This window comes from Macaca thibetana, chromosome 6 (genome assembly GCF_024542745.1).
Source record: "Macaca thibetana thibetana isolate TM-01 chromosome 6, ASM2454274v1, whole genome shotgun sequence".
Classification (NCBI taxonomy): Eukaryota; Metazoa; Chordata; class Mammalia; order Primates; family Cercopithecidae; genus Macaca; species Macaca thibetana.
Window position 1 is genome coordinate 115,023,508 of NC_065583.1, and position 18,953 is coordinate 115,042,460.

Consider the following 18,953-nt stretch of genomic DNA (forward strand, 5'->3'; position numbering starts at 1 on the left):
TCCTTTAGTTAAATGTAGCAATGCCTAAAGCTTTAGTAACAGCTATGGCAACAACATTTGCTATTTTCTGAGTTATTTGCAGACCATGCAAATTAGCCTGGATTGTTAATACACTGCAGTTCATTGAAGAGTTATTATGTTTTACCAACTAAGAGTGATTTGACAAAAAGATGTTCATGCAAGAACGTGTGATAAGAGTACTCAGCATAAATCTCCATCAGAAGGGCACATTAAAAGCATGCTGAGAGAACAAGTCACATACTTCCAAGCAAAAGCTAAAACTGGCTCAAGGGAAGCTTGCTCAAGTAGCAAAATTGCATATATAATTATATATATATATCACTCATATAAATGAAAACTGAAGAATGTACTTGCATGCAAGAAATGAGTGCAATGAAATCTTTTCTCTTTTTTAATTTGTTTATATTTATTTCCGCTTTGTTTACTTTGTTTCAACCATTGCTAACTTAAGCTTTGTTTACTTTCTTTTGATCATTGCCAACTTACCTGCCTCATTTCTTTATTCAAGAACTAAGAACCTACAAATGCTTCATTTACTTCAAAATCTGGAAAGGATTTCCCAGTCTGTCTACAAATATCAGTCTCTACACTTGGACTTCTTTTAACCTAAGACTTTGAGGAAAGCAATTAAATTCATTTTCTGGAAATAGAATATTTGTTGATGTAGTCTCCTCATTGTTATTTAAGACAACAATGCAAGTATCTGCAGTAATTATAATTCTTTAGGAGAAGCCAAGCCAGCAAATAGTTTTGTCAATATTTCCACATTTAGTTATTTTTGCTTTATTATTTAGATCTTTGATTTTAGTGATTTAGTCATTAAACAATTTCTGATTTGTCTCCTGTGGAAAAATTTAGTAATATTTCCCTTCTGTGTTAAATTTACATCTCTACAGCTCTTAAATCTCTACAGCTATTAAAGAGGAAGGTCTTCTCAATTTACAAGTCTTTCTAATATAAATTGCTTTTACAAATTAGCTTATCTTTTATTTCGGGGCCAAAATTTTTATATAGAGGTAAGAGAAAGATCAAGAAGATGATTCATAATATTTTTAATGCACAAAAGTTTGGGTATTTTTCAGTTGTTTACAAAAAAATATGCTCTCTCTTTTGTTGCAAAAATAGTTATTCAGATTGTACAATTTAAAGAATCTCAATACTTGATAGAAAAAGATCTTATTCTCAGTATGTGTCAATAGTGAATTTATCATTTTTAAAGTTTCAAGTGAAGTTTGAATGTATTATTAAATAACATGGGTCTCTCTTTCTGTGGCAGAATTTCCTTAGCAAAATTAACTTAAAAGAAATTCACAGAAAAAGAGTTATTTCAATAATGAGTTTTTATTAGAATTTCTTTTTAAGTTGGTAACTTCAGAATATTTAAAAACTACAAGGGCAGTAGGCCTTGGGATTATTTATGAGATAAATGTCTCAAATAATTATGATAGTTCTCAGAAAGTATGATTAAAAGATTAGTAGACCCATTGGTTGATCATAGCAGCAGGAAATAAAAACAAATATGTAAATACCTTTAACATTTACATAAATATAAATTCATCACTTTTTTATTGCCTGTTTGTATGTCTATTTATTGGTGTTCAGTCTTGTGTATATAAACCACATCTGAAATGCATTTTCTATTTTTTATAGTTTGCTTCTTCAAAGGTAGGCAATGCCTTTTACAAGTCTGACTCTTTTATATACCCCTATTCATCCTCATTGCAGACAAACGAATCTGACTCAAAGTTACTATTTCTCTGGGTTGTTACACCACTCCCCCACCACCCCATAGAGTAGTCAGGCAATGCTTGAGTGTAACAACCACACATTCATGCATATTAGCATTTTTTATTTGTCCTTAGTCAACTTCCTCTCCTGCTTCCCTCAGTGACTTTCCCAAACTGGTACCTGTCTCAAAACATTCATCATTCACTGTCCTGTCCTACTCAAACTCCCTACATAAGGAGGCAATCCTGTCTTCTAATTTACAAACAAAACTGAGATTATCAGGCTGGATCTCCTACTTTCTATCACTACCTGAAAACATCTGTATCTATTCTCATCTAGTTTCTTCCAAACTTCAGAGGTATCCTTGTCATACCTCTTAAAGGAACTTGCTTAATCTTTCCTTATCTTCAGTATCTCAACCACAGCCTGATAATCTTATTAAAATTTCAGAGATAAAACAGTTGCAGATGATAACAAGGACCATAGTGTGGCCGTGGAATCTAGAATGTCAGGGAACCCAGAAAAGCTATCTGACAACCTACGCTGTCCATTCAAGCTCGAGGCAGGGCTTGGGGTAAAGAGCTAGAGTATGAGCCAGATTCAAAAAAATTCAATGAATGGGGCTATTAACCTGCAGCAGGCAGCTGAGTGGACAGTTAAGGATTACTACTTGGAAACAATATTGAGAAGCCTGGAGAATACTAATAATACTGAGGTAAAGGATAATTAACTGTAGAGAAATGCCCTCAAGGAAGAGCCAAATATCCCTTAAGTGTAGTGGCAATATTATGTGAGCACATAGGGCAGTTACATGTTTAAGAATCTATTGAAAAAGACTAGGAAAGGGGCAATGATCAGCTAGGTCAGTGGGGAAATAAAACAGATAAATATGAGGATAAGATTTCCAAGGAAGGTGGCCAGGTACAGTGGCCCATGCCTGTAATCCTAGCTCTTTGAGAGACTGAGGCAGGCAGATTGCTTGAGCCCAGGAGTTTGAAACCAGCCTGGGCAACATGGTGAAACCCCATCTCTACAAAAAACAAACAAACCAACTAGCCAGGCATGGTGGCGTGCACCTGTAGTTTCAACTACTTGAGAGGCTAAGGTGGGAGGTTGGCTTGAGCCCAGGATGCAGAGGTTGTAGTGAGCTAAGATTGTGCCACTGCACTCCTGCCTGGGCAACAGAGCCAGACCCTCTCTCAAAGAAAAAAAAAAAAAAGACTTCAAGAAAGAATATATGACTACAGAAGAGGCCAGCATTTTTAGGGGAGGAACCAAAATGTTAGGGATGTGGAAGCTTGGTGGAATGAACTGGGTTTAGGAATTTAAAAGCTTATAAAATAGCTGTGTGTTCTTAAATCTGAGGATTTTATATAGCGCTAAAGCCTGGTTAAGTTAGTAGCTGTTAGCATAGTCTATATATTCTGTAAGCCCAGAAGTAGACATTTGGGTACCCTATTTATAAAACAAGAGGGGTTTGTGTGTGTGTGTGTGTACATTGACAGATTTTTATCTGCAGTCAAGATGAAACTGGAGGTTGTTTTTTTTGTTTGTTTTTTGTTTTTTTCTTTTTTATTACTTGGCATTTGCTAATATAGCTACTCCTGGAGGGAGGAAAGGGGAGAATATGCTTTTCCTTGTATTAGTGAAATAAATAGTTATAACCTGGTACCGTGTACTAAATACCTATTTGGTGCTAGTCTCTGTACTAACTGCATGAAAGATATTATTTTATTCTTAAAATAACTCTGTAGAGTAGGTTTCATGATCTCCAGTTTTATGAACATTCAAGACAAATGGTTCTGGCACCAGATTACTTAGGTTCAAACCTCTGTTGGCACTTACTAGCTATGTGATATTAAGCAAATTGCTTGATCACTGTGTTTCAGTTTCCTGTCTGTAAAGTAAGATCATTATAGTACCTGATCCCATAGAGTTGTTGTGTAGATTAAATGAGTTCATGCAAGTATTTGGATCAATGACTGGCTTCAGTAAATCCTCAATAATTGTTGTTATTTTTGTTATTGTTACAAATCAGAAAACTGAGGCCCAGGGTTACCATGTTAGTCAGTGGGAAAACTGAGATATGAACTCTGGTTATCTGGAAGATTTAATACTATGCCATGCTCCTTTTCATTTGCTTTTTAAAAAAATTGTGTTAAAATATATATAACACAAAATTTGCCATTATAACCATTTTTTAAATATACAATTCAGTGGCAGTAAATACATTCACAATGTTGTAAAGCCATCATTACTAATTACAAAACTTTTTCATTGCCCCAAATCTGTAACCATTAACCAGTAACTCTCCACTCCCTCCTTTCCCCAGTCCTTATTAACCTGTCTATCTCTGTGAATTTGCCTGTTCTAGATATTTCATATAAGTAGAATCATACATATTTGTCCTTTTGTGTCTGACTTATTTCCCTTAGCATAATATTTTCATAGTTCATCCATGTTGTAGCATGTATTATAACATCATTCCTTTTAATGGCTAAATTATTTCTCTATATGTATATACCACATTTTGTTTATCCATTCCCCTATGGATAGACACTTGGTTGTTTCCACATTTTGGCTACTATGAATAGTGCTGCAATGAATGTTGATGTACGAGTATCTGTTTGAGTCTATGTTTTCAATTCTTTGGGGTATGTACATAGGAGCAGAATTACTATGTTGACTTTTTGAAAAACTGCCAAACTGGTTTTCTTTTTTTTGAGACGGAGTCTCGCTCTGCCGCCCAGGCTGAAGTGCAGTGACGCCATCTCGACTCACTGCAACCTCTGCCTCCCGGATTCAAGCGATTCTCTTGCCTCAGCCTCCCAAGTAGCTGGGAATATAGGCGCGTGCCACCATGCCTGGCTGCTTTGTATTTTTAGTAGAGAAAGGGTTTCACCGCGTTAGCCAGGATGATCTCAATCTCCTGACCTTGTGATCTGCCCGCCTCTGCCTCCCAAAGAGCTGGGATTACAGGCATGAGCCACCGTGCCCGGCTGAAAAACTGCGAAACTGGTTTTCGTAACAGCTATACCATTTTACATTCCCACTAGAAATGTACAAGGGCTCTAATTTCTCTACCTTTTTGCCAACACTCATTATTTTCCTTTTTAAAAAATAGCAATTTGTGATCATAAGAAATACATATTTGGTCATTGTCCCTGGTTCTTGACACAGAGTTTCTAAAACTCTTGGAATTTCCTGAGTGATAGGGGTGATAGGAGAATCTTTTATTATTCATATCATGCCCCTTTCAACCATGCCTGAGTTTATACTATTAAGGTGATCTCTTGGGAGGCTCCTAGATCATTTCAGGATGGGGGCCAGTTGTCAGAGGAACAATCCATGTGATTAGAAAGTTGGAGCTTTCAGCCCCACTTCCAGACCTCCAGAAAGGGGAGAGGGATGAGGAGCTAGAGATTGAATGTAATCACTAGTGGTCAGTAATTGAATCAATCATGCCTATCTAATGGGGCCTTCATAAAAACCCCTAAACTACAGGGTACAGAGAGCTGCTGGGTTTGTGCACACATAGAAGTGCTGCGATTGTGGCATACAGAGAGCACATGGAAGCTCTATGCCATTTCTTTGCCCTGTGCATCTCCTCCATTTGGCTGTTCCAAGTTCCGTGCTATATAATAAACAGGTAATAGTAAGTAAACTGTTTTGTTGAGTTCTGTGAGCTTTTCTAGCAAATTTTCGAATTTGAGGATGGGGTTATGGGAACCCCCTGACCTTATAAAGCTAGCTGGTCTGAAGTATGGGTGGCCTAGACTCACTATAGGAATCTGAAATGGGAATAGTCTTGTGGGTCTGAGCCCTTAACTTGTGCTAACCCTGGGTAGTAACAGAATTGAATTGAATTGTTGGACACCCAGTTAGTGTCCAGAAAGTTGGAGAACTGGCTGTTGGTGTGGAAAAAACCCACACATTGGATGTCAGAAGTGTTATGAGTAGAAACAGTTCAGACCATCCTCATAGGTACGAAGTGGTATCTCATTGTGGTTTTGATTTGCATTTCTTTAATGACTAATGATGTTAAGTATCTTTTCATGTACTTATCGGCCGTTTGTATTTCTTCTATAGACAATGTCTATTCAAGCCCTTTGCTCATTTTTTCACTGGGTTGTGTTTTTGTTGTTGAGTTATAGTTGTTGTTTATGTATTCTGGATATTAAGCTCTACCAGAGAGATGATTGCAAATATATTCTCCCACTCTGTCACTTTTCACTTTCCTGATAATTTTGCACAAAAGGTTTTAATTCTGATGACCATGTTATCAATTTTTTTCTTTTGTTGCTTGTGTTTTTGGTGTCAGATCTAAGAATCCATTGCAAAATCCAAGGTAATGAACATTTACTCCTATGCTTTCTTCTAAGAGCTTTACGGTTTTATATTTTATTTTATTTTTAATATTTTAAAATTTTAAAATATTTTTAGTTAATTTTTACATATGGTCTGAGGTGAGGAGTCCAACTACATTCTTTCCTATGTGGAAAAGTTGTCTCTGTACCATCTGTTGAAAAGACTATTCTTTCCACACTGGATGAACTTAGCACTCTTGCTAAAACTCAGTTCACTATGTAAGTGTGGGTTTATTTCTGGACTTTCAATTCTATTCCATTGGTCTGTGTGTCTGTTCTGTGTGTCAATCAACTGCTTTGATTGCTATAGGTTTATGATAAGTTTTAAAATCAAGAAGGGTGAGTCCTCCACCTTTTTTTTTTCTTCTACATTGTTTGCTACAAGAACATTTAGATTGCTAGCCATAAGAACTGTAATTTGCAACACAGTTATTACCTAGGCTTCACTAACTTTTTCCCCAATAGAAAAAAAAAATCAGTAAGAAACTTTATTTATAATTTTGCAATTGATTTGTCTTATCACCTTAGGGTCACTTTGCTTGAAGCAAAGCTAAAATGGGTGTGGGGCAGAGACTGCTACCAGTGTGGTCATTATTTAAGCATTTTATTTATTTTAAATATTCATTTCAATGAGAGGATGAGAGGTGTTTGTGTACAAAGCTAGCTTAAGTACATCATCAGGATGTTAAGTGATCATCAGGAGGTTTTTTTTGTTTGTTTGGTTTTTTGTTTTTCGTTTTTGTTTTTGTTTTTGTTTTTGAGGCAGTTTTACTCTGCTGCCCAGGCTGGAGTGCAGTGGCACAATCTCAGCTCACTGCCACCTCCACCTCCCAGGTTCAAGCGATTCTTGTGCCTTAACCTCCTGAGTAGCTGGAATTACAGGCATGTACCAGCATGCCCAGTTAATTTTTGTATTTTTAGTAGAGACAGGATTTCGCCATGTTGGCCAGGCTGGTCTTGAACTCCTGTACTCAAGTGATCCACCTGCCTCAGCCTCCGTAAGTGCTGGGATTACAGGCGTGAGCCACCATGCCCAACCTGTATCATCAGGAGTTCTGATCAAAGAGGCCAGCCAAACCAACCCAGAAAGGCTTCCATTCTGCTACAAACACGTGTAACAATGCAGGAGGGAAAAAGTGTTATGTCAACAGCAACCACAACAACAACAAAAAACCCAGCTCAAAAGAATGAAAGGGAAATCCCCAGGTGCTAGACAAGAAAAGGAGCTGGAAGTCAGAGTGGGAAATCTTAGCTGAAAACAGTGGATCCACAGGCCTACTGGGTAGGCGTTTAAGAGCTGTGGAGTGACGCTTTCAAGCCCTGGGAATGGCAGTATGGCAAGGGTGGAGCCCCTCACATAAAGTCAGACTCCTTAAAAAGGCTATAAAGCAGGGATTAGAAAAAATTTCACTCACTGAAAGAAGCAAGAATGCATATAGTGTGTTTGAAATCCCATAAAATAATTGGAAGAAAACGAATAATCGAGAATTGGCAACCTCAGCTTACACCTTGTAAGTATATCTAACTATGAAGAGTGAATTTACACTGCTTCCAGTGAGACAGGAACTATTTTTCCCATGCTAAGAAGTTAATGTTAAAAATTGTGCTGATATCAAATCAAATTTAAAAAATTAAGTCCAACTACATGTTGTGATTAATAAAACTACACATAAAACTAATAACTACACAGAAGTTTTCAAAATAAAAGGATAAGGCAAAAACACATTTTTGATTGAACATTGCTGATAGTCCACTGTTTTACCTACAAAAATGGCAATTTCATATTACCCAACGAATAATGAACAAAAGAGCACTAGTGGAACTGTTAGCGGTGGCAGGTATCCAAGTTACCTGTGGCGAATCTGTACAGGTCTGTAGCAGCCTCTATTCTTGCCACCTCAGAAGAAAGAATTCTACTGAGGGTCATAAGACAGAAAAAGAGACGGAGGCAAGTTTCAGAGCAGGAGTAGATGTTTATTAAAAAGCTTTAGGCCGGGCACGGTGGCTCAAGCCTGTAATCCCAGCACTTTGGGAGGCCGAGACGGGCGGATCACGAGGTCAGGAGATCGAGACCATCCTGGCTAACACGGTGAAACCCCGTCTCTACTAAAAAATACAAAAAACTAGCCGGGCGCGGTGGCGGGTGCCTGTAGTCCCAGCTACTCGGGAGGCTGAGGCAGGAGAATGGCGTGAACCCGGGAGGCGGAGCTTGCAGTGAGCCGAGATCAGGCCACTGCACTCCAGCCTGGCCAACAGAGCGAGACTCCGTCTCAAAAAAAAAAAAAAAAAAAAAAAAAAAAAAGGAATATATACTTGGAAGAGGCCCAGGCTGGCACCTTGAGGTCAAGGCCCCATATAACCTTGAACCTAGCATTTTACATGCTGACTTACTTCCACCGTCTTGCACCCCTTTCCCTTCATTCTTCCCTTATGCATGGTGCCCTGCCTACGCTTGGGAGGTGAGCATGCACAGTATGTTTACTAGAGTTGTACACGTGTTTACCTGAGGCTTTTTCTTCCCTTTTCTGGTGGAATGCCCCCAGAAGGTCATACTCCTTCATTTTTGTCTCTTAATGTGCATGCTCGAGCCCACTTGCCCAGTTCCTGAAATCTTACTGGAAGCTGCTGATTATCAATTTCAGGTATTTTTACCTATTCAGAAACTGCCTCTCCCTGGCACTGGCTGTGACCAATTATCATTTTAGAAAGACAGTGTGACAGCTGCCGGACCATCACTTGATGGTTGCCTGATGTTCCTTTGTGAGTAGGGGAGCCCTCTCCTGCTCCACTCATGCCTGGCTAGCTACCTACTGTAATAGAACCATTATAATTTCAGACTCTTGAGGGAAAAGCACTTCTGGCGATAAGGGGAAACTCAAGAACAATAAACTAAAAAGATAAAGTAATGATCTTGAAAGCGTTTACTGATGTCTCTCTCTCTATATATATATAGCAAAAACTGTATTACAAGGAGAAATGGACAAACCTACCCTAGAGAAAACCTGGTGTATGTCCACAGAGACATGTACAGCTGCTCATTTCAGCATTGTTTATAATAGCAATTATTGACAAATTAATACTTGTATAATCTTAAGTACTTCTATCAGAAGTTATTAGACAAAAAAAATAAGGTGGAGAAGAGTTGAACAAGCAAACAGATATAGAACCCTTTTCAACAAATAGCAGTATGTGGTTGTGTTGTTTAACAACAGGGATACACTGTGAGAAGTGTGTCATTAGGTAATTTCATCTTTGTGTGGACATTGTAGATTATAGTTTCACAAACTTGGATGTATAGTCTACTACACATCTAGGCTGCGTGGTATAGCCTGTTGTTGCTAGGCTATGAACCTGTACAGCGTGTTACTGTACTGAATAGTGTAGGCAGTTGTAACACAGTGATAAGTATTTGTGTGTCTAAACATATCTAAACATTGACAAGGAACAGTATTATAATCTTAGGGGACCTGTGTTGTCTATGTGGTCCATCATTGATGTAAACACCATTATGCGGTATGTGACTGTGTTTTTGAAATACTTAACAAATCTTTCCTAAATTCACTACATCCTAGGCCATGAAAGAAGTCTCATCAAATACCAAAGAACTAATAACATACAGATCTCATTCTCTGATAACAGTGTAGTAAATTTAGAGATTGACAATAAACACAAAGCCTGAAAACTCCTTATGTTTGGAAGCTAAAAAGAGTGCTTCTGAATGATTCATTTGTTCGGAAATCACAGTGAGGAAAACTTGTTCCAATAATATGGCAGACTAGACTAAGAAACAACTAAGAAACTTGTATAAAATGTGCAATACATATTTTAGGTACATTAATATACTAGGAAGAAAATAAAGAATTAAAGAATATTCAAAGGCCAACAACCAAAGAAAAGGAGAAGTTCCAGGAATTAAGCCTTGAGGGTATTTGATGAACCCAAGACTCTTGAACTTCGATTTTTCATAGGCCGACAGGATGCAGAGGATGAAAGCAAGGCGCAGGGCCCTGCCCAAGCAAAATTGGAACTCTAATTAGAGAGTCTCTGATATAAACCTAGGATTCCCAAAGGACTTCACTCACAAAATAAGAGACAACTAGAAACAACCCCTAGCATAGACTTGTAGTGAATCATTAGTGGATTGTGAAACGAATTATTTGGTCACCATTAGCACTGGTTGTTTTAAACACTGAATATAGAAATCCTTCAATTAACTTTTGTTTCAGTTTTTTTGTGTTAGGGTGTATTTATCCATGAATGTGTGTGTGAGTGCACTTGGTTGCATTATTTTTTACTGTTCTCAGTTCTTAAGAAAACTTAAAAGCTGCTACCCTAAGGAAAACCTAGTACATATGCAACTGCTTATTTCAACACTGTTTATAATAGAGACATGTACAACTGCTTATTTCAACACTGTTTATAATAGCGAACTACTGGAAGCAACCTATGTTTCTGTCAATAGTACGATGAATAAATAAATATAATTTTCATACAGTAGAACATTATCCATTAGATAAAATGAGCAAATTACACCTGTTATATTAGCATAGATAAATCACAAAATATTGGGTGGCAGGAAAAAATTGCAGGTATAGGTATAATTGAGTTTATTTTTTTCAGAATACATATCACAATATGTTGTTTGGGAATGATGGAGACCAACTTTAGTGCAGTTGCTTCAGAGGACAAAAAAATTGAATGAGATTGAGAAAGTGTTGCAAAAATTGATACAAGCTCTCCAGCTGTGTGCAATGTGTGCACAGGCATGCGAGTGAGCTTTTTCCTTAAATGAATTGAAAGTGAGCATGACAAAATGTTAATATATGGATGCTAGGTATTTAGGTATTGGTTATATTATTTTCCGTACTTTTATAGTGTTTGTAATATTTGACTTTCTAAAACATATATGTAAGTGGATAACTTGTACTTTTCTTATAGGGTAGAGTCTTTAGGGAAATGATGCAAGAATTAAACGTTTAGGTATTCTTTAGTAAAGCGCATTCGGTTATATTAATGCTTGTGTATTATTATGCCAACTTTAATTAGATGAAAGGTATATAATTCCATGAGTACGTTAGACTGGGAAAGAAAAGGTATGGCAAAGGAATACAATATAAAATCCCAAGTATGATGGTATTTTTATATTTACTTAGTTTGGTTAAAGATATTACTGTATTTTTAGAAAGGGAAATAGAATAACTCAATACTTTGAAATCCATAAGAAGTGGTCCCCAAAAATGCTTATTGAATAAGGAGTTCTGATGAAGAAAGGAAAAAGTTCTTTCTCAGTATTGCATTCATGGAAAAGTATAGGAAAAATAACCAAACTACTACCAACTGAATAAAAGTTAAAGCTTTCTACACTGTATTATTGAAATTGTAACTTATTGGTTACCGTGAGGCAGCAAAACATACAAAAATACATAATGTATCTTTAGTTTTATCATTCACATTTTTTTTGTTTGTTTCACTTAGCTGGTCACCTGACTTTTGAATGCCGCAATTTTCTCCGAGTAGACCCTAAAAGGGACATAGTTTTGGATGTCAGCAGTACAAGTAGTGAAGATAGTGATGAAGAGAATGAAGAACTGAATAAATTGCAGGCATTACAGGAAAAAAGTAAGCAATATTTTTTTTTCCATACTTTAGAAATGTTTGTAAATGTCATATCATGCTTTCCATTACACTTACTAAGATCTCTTTTGTAGTTTATGTAAGAGCTACTGCATAGGAAACAGGTTTTAAATACTGTAAGTTTCTTGCCTAAAATTGAACAGCTAAGCAAGTACAGATCCAGGAGGCAAGTCTATTTCTGACACACAGCTTATGTTTTTTGTTGTTGTTTTTTCCCCATCACATTAGGATATGTGTCAAATGGCTGAAAAAGTATGATTTAAGATTTGGTTTCTAGTCCTATTTGGCAATTTGTTTTAGCACGTGACTTTCACCAAGTCACTTAACCATCCTGAGGCTCGGCTGCCTTGTGGGATAACACAAAATATTGGATTGTCAAATGATGCTCAGGCAGATCAGCGATGTTAGCCAGTATCAAGCTTCACTAATAATTTCAAGTATACAAGTGATCATGAGGCATAGGCAAAGCAGAGAGTTCTGGGCATGTCAGTACAGCTCCCCAGGTGTTTCCTTTCTACTTCAGAACCCACTCTGATCAATGTTAACAAGAAGTTTCTTTATTACTTCTACCAAAGAAAGTTGATTTGGTCATGAAACATACTCATTTTATGCTTGGGTAGTTACATTTTCCAGGGAACTACACCCCATAAATCCATAGATTCCAGGTTTGTTTACTATCAGCAATCTCAGTTACATCCCACTAAAAGGATGTAAATAATAATTATATAAATGAGGATTCTGTGGCTAACAGATATCATTTATTTTTTTTCCAGGAGATCTGTTGTTAGTGTGTTTCAGAGAGATTTCTCCAGGTCACTCTCTGTCTTTCCTGGGTATATCCTCCTCTCTCCCTAGAGAGAGAGTGAATTGCAGACCTATTATTTAATCCTTTCTTTCCCACGTTATGTATAAAATAGCTCATCTGTGCAGTGGGGTTTTTAGGAATAAAATGTGATGCCATAAATTAAACTACTTTGTAAACTACAAAATGCAATATGATAAATATCACTCTGAAATAAAATATAACTTATTTTAATATAATCTTAGACAAGGAATGAGAGTTATAAATTTTAAATTCATTTTAGTTTAGATTATCAATGAACATTAAACAATAAACTTTGTTTTTAATATCAAGCTTTCCATATTATGTCCAGTTAAGTGAAGAGGTCAAATGTAAGGTGCTAGAACAAGCTGAAAACGAAAAAGAGGCAGAGAATCCCAAAGAGGGCAAACAAGAATCATATTATATATGAGTATATACAGCTTCAGGGTAAAGATAGTTGATTGAATACACACAGTTTTGTTCTCTACTGAAATACCACTAAAATGACAGATGTAGAAAAAAATTTAAAGACATAAACTCACAAGGGCAAAGAAAATGAGTTAGGAGGGAATAGCAGTAAAATTTTGGAAACTGAAAAGCAGATGGGTGATAACTGATTACACTCTTGAAAAAGCCAAATTCTTTAGCAGTGTGGAAAGCTGTGAAGTAACCCGATATATATTCTAAAATCCCCTAAAGACATGATAAATAATATCCTTGGGTGCCTCTGGCTGAATATAAGGCTAAAAACAGGAGGATTGGTTTCAAGTCTGCAGGAGTTAAACCCTCAGTCCCCTTCCCCTGTGAAGTCAGATGACTTCATCACCCCAGCAGACTACTGGAGGTTTATTTTCTAGACAGGGTAAAACATAAGTTCTTTAGACTGGGACACACTAACATAGCTGAAAACAGGGAGGAAGTTAAAGGCTAAGAACTTTCCAGCCCTCTTCACCTATTTGGTTCCCAGACATATATCACAATTAGTCTAGGAAATACTTCACTCAAATGAGTCCCAGAAAGAAAATGTCTAAGAACTGAATGACATTAGTTTTACAATTGAAAAGGTTCCACAAGTACCAAATACAGAGCTAAAAATAGACCCACACAAAGGCACACCATTATAAAACTTCATATCACAGGGAACAAGGAAAATATAATCCAGGCTTCCAGGATCAGGGATTAAACAAGTCATCAGTCAAAGATCAGGAGTCAGAATAACTTTCCACTTCTTTGAAGCAGTCCTGAAAGCTAATAGATGTGGGGAATGCCTTCACATTTTGGAAGGGAAGTTATATCCAAGTCAGAATAATATTCTCAACCAAATTATTAGCCAAGTGTGAAAACAGAATAAAGTTGTTTTCAGATATCTTCATTTTAGGTTGATTTTTATATATGGCATGAGGTGAGGGTACAGTTTTATTCTTTTGTGTGTGCATATACACTTGACCCAAGACCATTTGCTACAGACATCATTTTCCCATTGTGTGTTCTTAACACCCCTCTTGGTCAGTTCATCATATATGCATGCGCTTATTCCTGGACTTCCTCTTCTGTTCCATTGGTCTGTGTGTCTGTCTTTATGTCAGTACAATACTATTTTAATTACTATAGCTGTGTAATATATTTTGAAATCAAGGAATGTGATGCTTACAGCTTTGTTCTTCTTAAGATTGCTTTGGCTATATGGGGTCTTTTGTGGTTCCGTATACAGTTTTGGATTATGTTTTATATTTCTGTCAAAAGAGCCATTGGGATTTTGGTAGGAATTCCATTGAATCCATAGATTGTTTTAGATAATGCAGGCATTTTAACAATATTTTTTCAGTCCATGAACACAGATATTGTCAAATGCTCTTTCTGCATCTACTGAAATATTCATTTGATTTTTAGCCTTCCTTTTCTTAATGTGGTGTTTCACATTTCTTGATTTGCATATATTGAGCCATCCTTGTATCCCATAGATGAATCCCAACTGATCATAGTGGATGATCCTTTTAATGTGCCGCTGAGTTTGGTTTGCTAGAATTTTGCTGAAGATTGTTGCATATATGTTCATCAGCTGTATTGGTCTGTAATTTTATTTTCTTAAGGTACCTGTGTCTGGCTTTGGTATCAGGGTGATGCCAGCCTTGTAAAATAAGTCTGGAAGTGATCTCTTCTCTCCAGTTCTTTAGAAGTGCTTTAGAGGAATTGGCTTAATTGCTCTTTAAATGTTTGGTAGGCTTCACCAGCAAAGCCATCTGGTCCTGGGCTTTTCTCTGTTGGGAGGATTACTGACCCAATCTCCTTACTTGTTACTGGTCTGTTCCTATTTTTGATTTCTTCATGATTCACTCCTGATACATTTTATGTTTCAAGGAATGTATTCTTGTAAGTTATCCAATTTGTTGGCATATAAATGTTCCTTGTATTCTCTTATATAGTTATATATTTATATAACACCCCTTTATATTTCTGTGACATCACTTATACTCTTTTTTCAGTTCTAATTTTGACCCTCTGTTTTTTTTTTCAGTTAGTCTAGTTAAAGATATGTCAATTTTATCTTTTTATTAAAAAACTCTTAGTTTCTTTGAGCTTTTCTGTTGTTTTTCAAGTCTCTATTTCATTTATTGTGGTTTTTTTTTTTGTTGTTGTTGTTCTAGTTTCTTAAAGGTATAATGTTTGGTTGTGTTTTTTCAAGATCCTTTTTTTTTTTTTTTTTTTTTTTTTTTTTTTGACAGTATGAACCACCTCACTTGGCCCTCTTCTTTCTTAATAAAGTCGTTTATCATATAAATTTCCCTTTTAGTACTGCTTTTGCTGAATCCCATAAATTGTGGTGTGTTGTAATTTCATTTATCTCAAGATTGTTTTTTAATTTCTCTTTTGATTTCTTCTTTGACCCAATGATTGGTCAGGTGTGTGTGGTTTAATTTCTACATTTTTGTGAATTTTCCAGTTTTTCTTTCATTACTGATTTACATTTTCATACCATTGTGGTCAGAAAAGATACTCAATATGATTCCAGTCTTCTTAAATTTGTGAAGACTTATTTTGTCGCCTAACATGCTCTGTTCTGGAGAATGTTCTATGTGCTTGAAAATAATGTATTCTGCTGGTGTTGGATAGCATATTCTGTATATTTTGTTTTCATTAGAACCAGTTTCTCTATAAAACCTAGAAAGTAAACTCCTTATCCATCATTGCTAAGTGGAAGAGGAAATTATTCCCATAGCTACTGTTTTATTTCCTTAGTTCCTCGTAACTTTTTTGGGACATGTTTGCAGTAGTTAGTCTGAAATTATCATAACTCCAAAAAAAAAAAAAAAAAAGAGCGACAGCTATTAAAAGGATAGCTAAAGTGACAATTTTAATGTCAGACCAAATAGATTTCAAAGCAAAGAATACTGGCAATAAAGAGGTTTTTTCCTAATTATAAAAGGGTCATTTGGTCAAGAGAACATAAAAATTCTAAGTGTGGGCCTGGCATGGTGGCTCACGCCTGTAATCCCAGCACTTTGGGAGGCCGAGGTAGGCGGATCACCTGAGGTCAAGAGTTCGAGACCAGCCTGGTCAACATGGCGAAACCCCGTCTCTACTAAAAATACAAAAAATTAGCCGGGCATGGTGGCATGTGCCTGTAATCCCAGCTACTTAGGAGGCTCAGGCAGGAGAATCACTTGAGCCGGGGAGGCAGAGGTTGCAGTGAGCCGAGGTCATGCCACTGCATTCCAGTCTGAGCAACAGAGTGAGATTCCATCTCAAAAAAAAAAAAAAAAAAAAAAAAAATATATATATATATATATATATATATATATATATATATATATATATATTCTAACTGTTTATGCACCTAATAACAAATATCTGAAACAAATCCTGGTATAACCGTAAATAAAAATTCTTATGGATAGACAAATTTGCAATTATAGCCATAGATCTCAACACCTTTCTCATTGACTAATGGCACAAGTAGACAGTAAATCTGTGAGGACATGGAAGACTTGAGTAACACTATCGACCAACTTGACCCATTTAACATTTATGCAACACCTCACCCAACAACAGCAAAATACACTTTTTTGTTGTTTTTGTTTGTTTTGTTTTGTTTTTAAGTGCACCTATCAAGATAGACCTGATACTGGGCCATAGCAGAAAGCTACTTAGAAAATTCCCAAGTGTTTATAATTTAACATAATTGCAAATAGTCTATTGGGTCAACAAAAAAAAAAGAGCAAAAGAGAATTAGAAGGTAATTTTAACTGAATGAAAATAAAAACACATTTGTGGTATGCCTCCAAAGAAGTACTTAGAGACAAGCTTATACCTGTATTAGAAAAAAAGAAGAAATGTCTCAAATCTATGACTTCAACTTCCACCTTAACAAACGAGAAAAAAGAACAAATTAAACCCACAGTAAGCAGAAGAAAGGAAATAATGAAGATCAGAGGTAAATAAATGAAATGGAAAACAAAACTACAGAAAATCAACAAAACCAAAAACTGGTTATTTGAGAAGGTCCATAAACTGAAAAATTACTATCCAAACTAATGAGATTTTAAAAAGAGAAAAGGCATATATAACTGATAACCAGAAATGAGAGAATTGATAACACTACAGATCATATGGATATAAAAGGGAGAAGAGAATATTTTAAAGAACTTTATGCCAATAAATTGGATAACTTAGATAAAATGGACAAATTACTTGAAAGATACAAACCAGCAAAAGTTTGAAGAAGAAATCTAAAATATGAAGAGTACCCCTGCATCTCTTAAGTTAAATGTTTAGTTTAAAAACTTCAGGCCGGGCGCGGTGGCTCACGCCTGTAATCCCAGCACTTTGGGAGGCTGAGACGGGTGCATCACGAGGTCAGGAGATCGAGACCATCCTGGCTAACACGGTGAAACCCCGTCTCTACTAAAAAAATACAAAAAACTAGCCGGGCAAAGTGGCGGGCGCCTGTAGTCCGGAGCTACTCGGGAGGCTGAGGCAGGAGAATGGCATAAACCCGGGAGGCGGAGCTTGCAGTGAGCCAAGATCCGACCACTGCACCCCAGCCTAGGCGACAGAGCGAGACTCCGTCTCAAAAATAAATAAATAAAAATAAAAACTTCAACAAACTTCATGCCCAGTGGCTTCTCTTACAAGAAAAAACATTTAAAGGAGAAATAATAGAATTTGTACACAAAATCTTTTTAAAAATTGAAGGGAGGAGAGTATTTCTCAACTCAATTTATGAGACCAGCATTACCCTGATAACAAAACCAGATTAAGATATTACAAGAAAAGAAAGTTAGAGACTTATTAATACAGATGCAAAAATTCTTAAGAGAATTTTAGCAAATTGAATCTAGCAGTATATAAAAAGTATATCATGACTAAGTTGGTTTTATTTCAGGAATACATTTGTTTTATATTCAGAAGTCAGTGTAATTCATGATATTTAAGAGACTAAAAACAACCTATATTATTGTCACAATATTTTAAGAAAAATTATTCAGCAAGTCCATCATATACTTCTGATAAAAAATTCTGAGCCAGTTAGAAATAGAAGAGAACTTCATTAACTTCATACAAAATCTATAAAAAACCAAAATGTTACATCATACTTAATCATAAAAGACTGAAGTCTTTCCATAACATAAGAAACAAGGCAAATATGTCCACTCATACCACTTCTACTCAACATTCTGCTGGAGATTCTAGCCACTGCAATATGGTATGAAAAATAAATCAAAAGTATCCAGATTTCAGGAAAGAGTTTAAAACTGTCTTTTTTTGCAGATGAATGATCATCTATGTAGAAGTATCTACTAAATCTATCAAAAAAGCTTCTAGAATTAATAACTGAGTTTAGCAAAGTTGCAAGACACAAGATCAGTTAGCAGAAATCAGTTATATTTTTGTACACTGGCAGTGAACAATCAGAAGTTAAAATTTTACAGGTATCTTTTACAATAGCATAAAAAATGAAATACTAAGAATGTGAGTCTGACAAAAGATATGCAAGACTGAAATATATTTTACAAAATATTGTTGAGGGAAGTTAAAGAAAGAAAGAAAGATATGCTATATTCATTGAGTGGAAGTTTCAATTTTAAAATAAATGTCACTTCTCCCCAGGCAGATCTATAAATTCAAAGCAATCACAATCAAAATTCCAGCAGGCCATTTGAGAAACTGACAAGCCAAGCAAGACCTTATCTCTAAAAATAAAAATAAAAAAAATTGACAAGCCGATTGGAAATGTAAATAACCTAGAAAAGCCAAAACACTTTCAAAAGGATTAGTAAAATTGAAAAACTAACACAACCTAATTTCAAGATTTTTTGTAAAGCCACAGGCAATCATGAAAGTGTAGTATCGATGTAAAGATAGATCAGTGGAACAGAATA

The 18,953-nt window shown here is 36.0% G+C and overlaps 1 protein-coding gene across 3 annotated transcripts in view; it reads left to right on the forward strand.

The window, feature by feature from the left end:
* Nucleotides 1-18,953, forward strand: part of SREK1IP1 (SREK1 interacting protein 1) — a 276,826-nt gene that overhangs the window by 241,105 nt on the left and 16,768 nt on the right. For all 3 annotated transcript variants that reach the window (XM_050793792.1, XM_050793793.1, XM_050793794.1), the window contains one exon: nucleotides 11,592-11,735. In XM_050793792.1, the coding sequence (XP_050649749.1) occupies nucleotides 11,592-11,735 (144 nt within the window). The remainder of the gene's footprint in view (nucleotides 1-11,591; nucleotides 11,736-18,953) is intronic.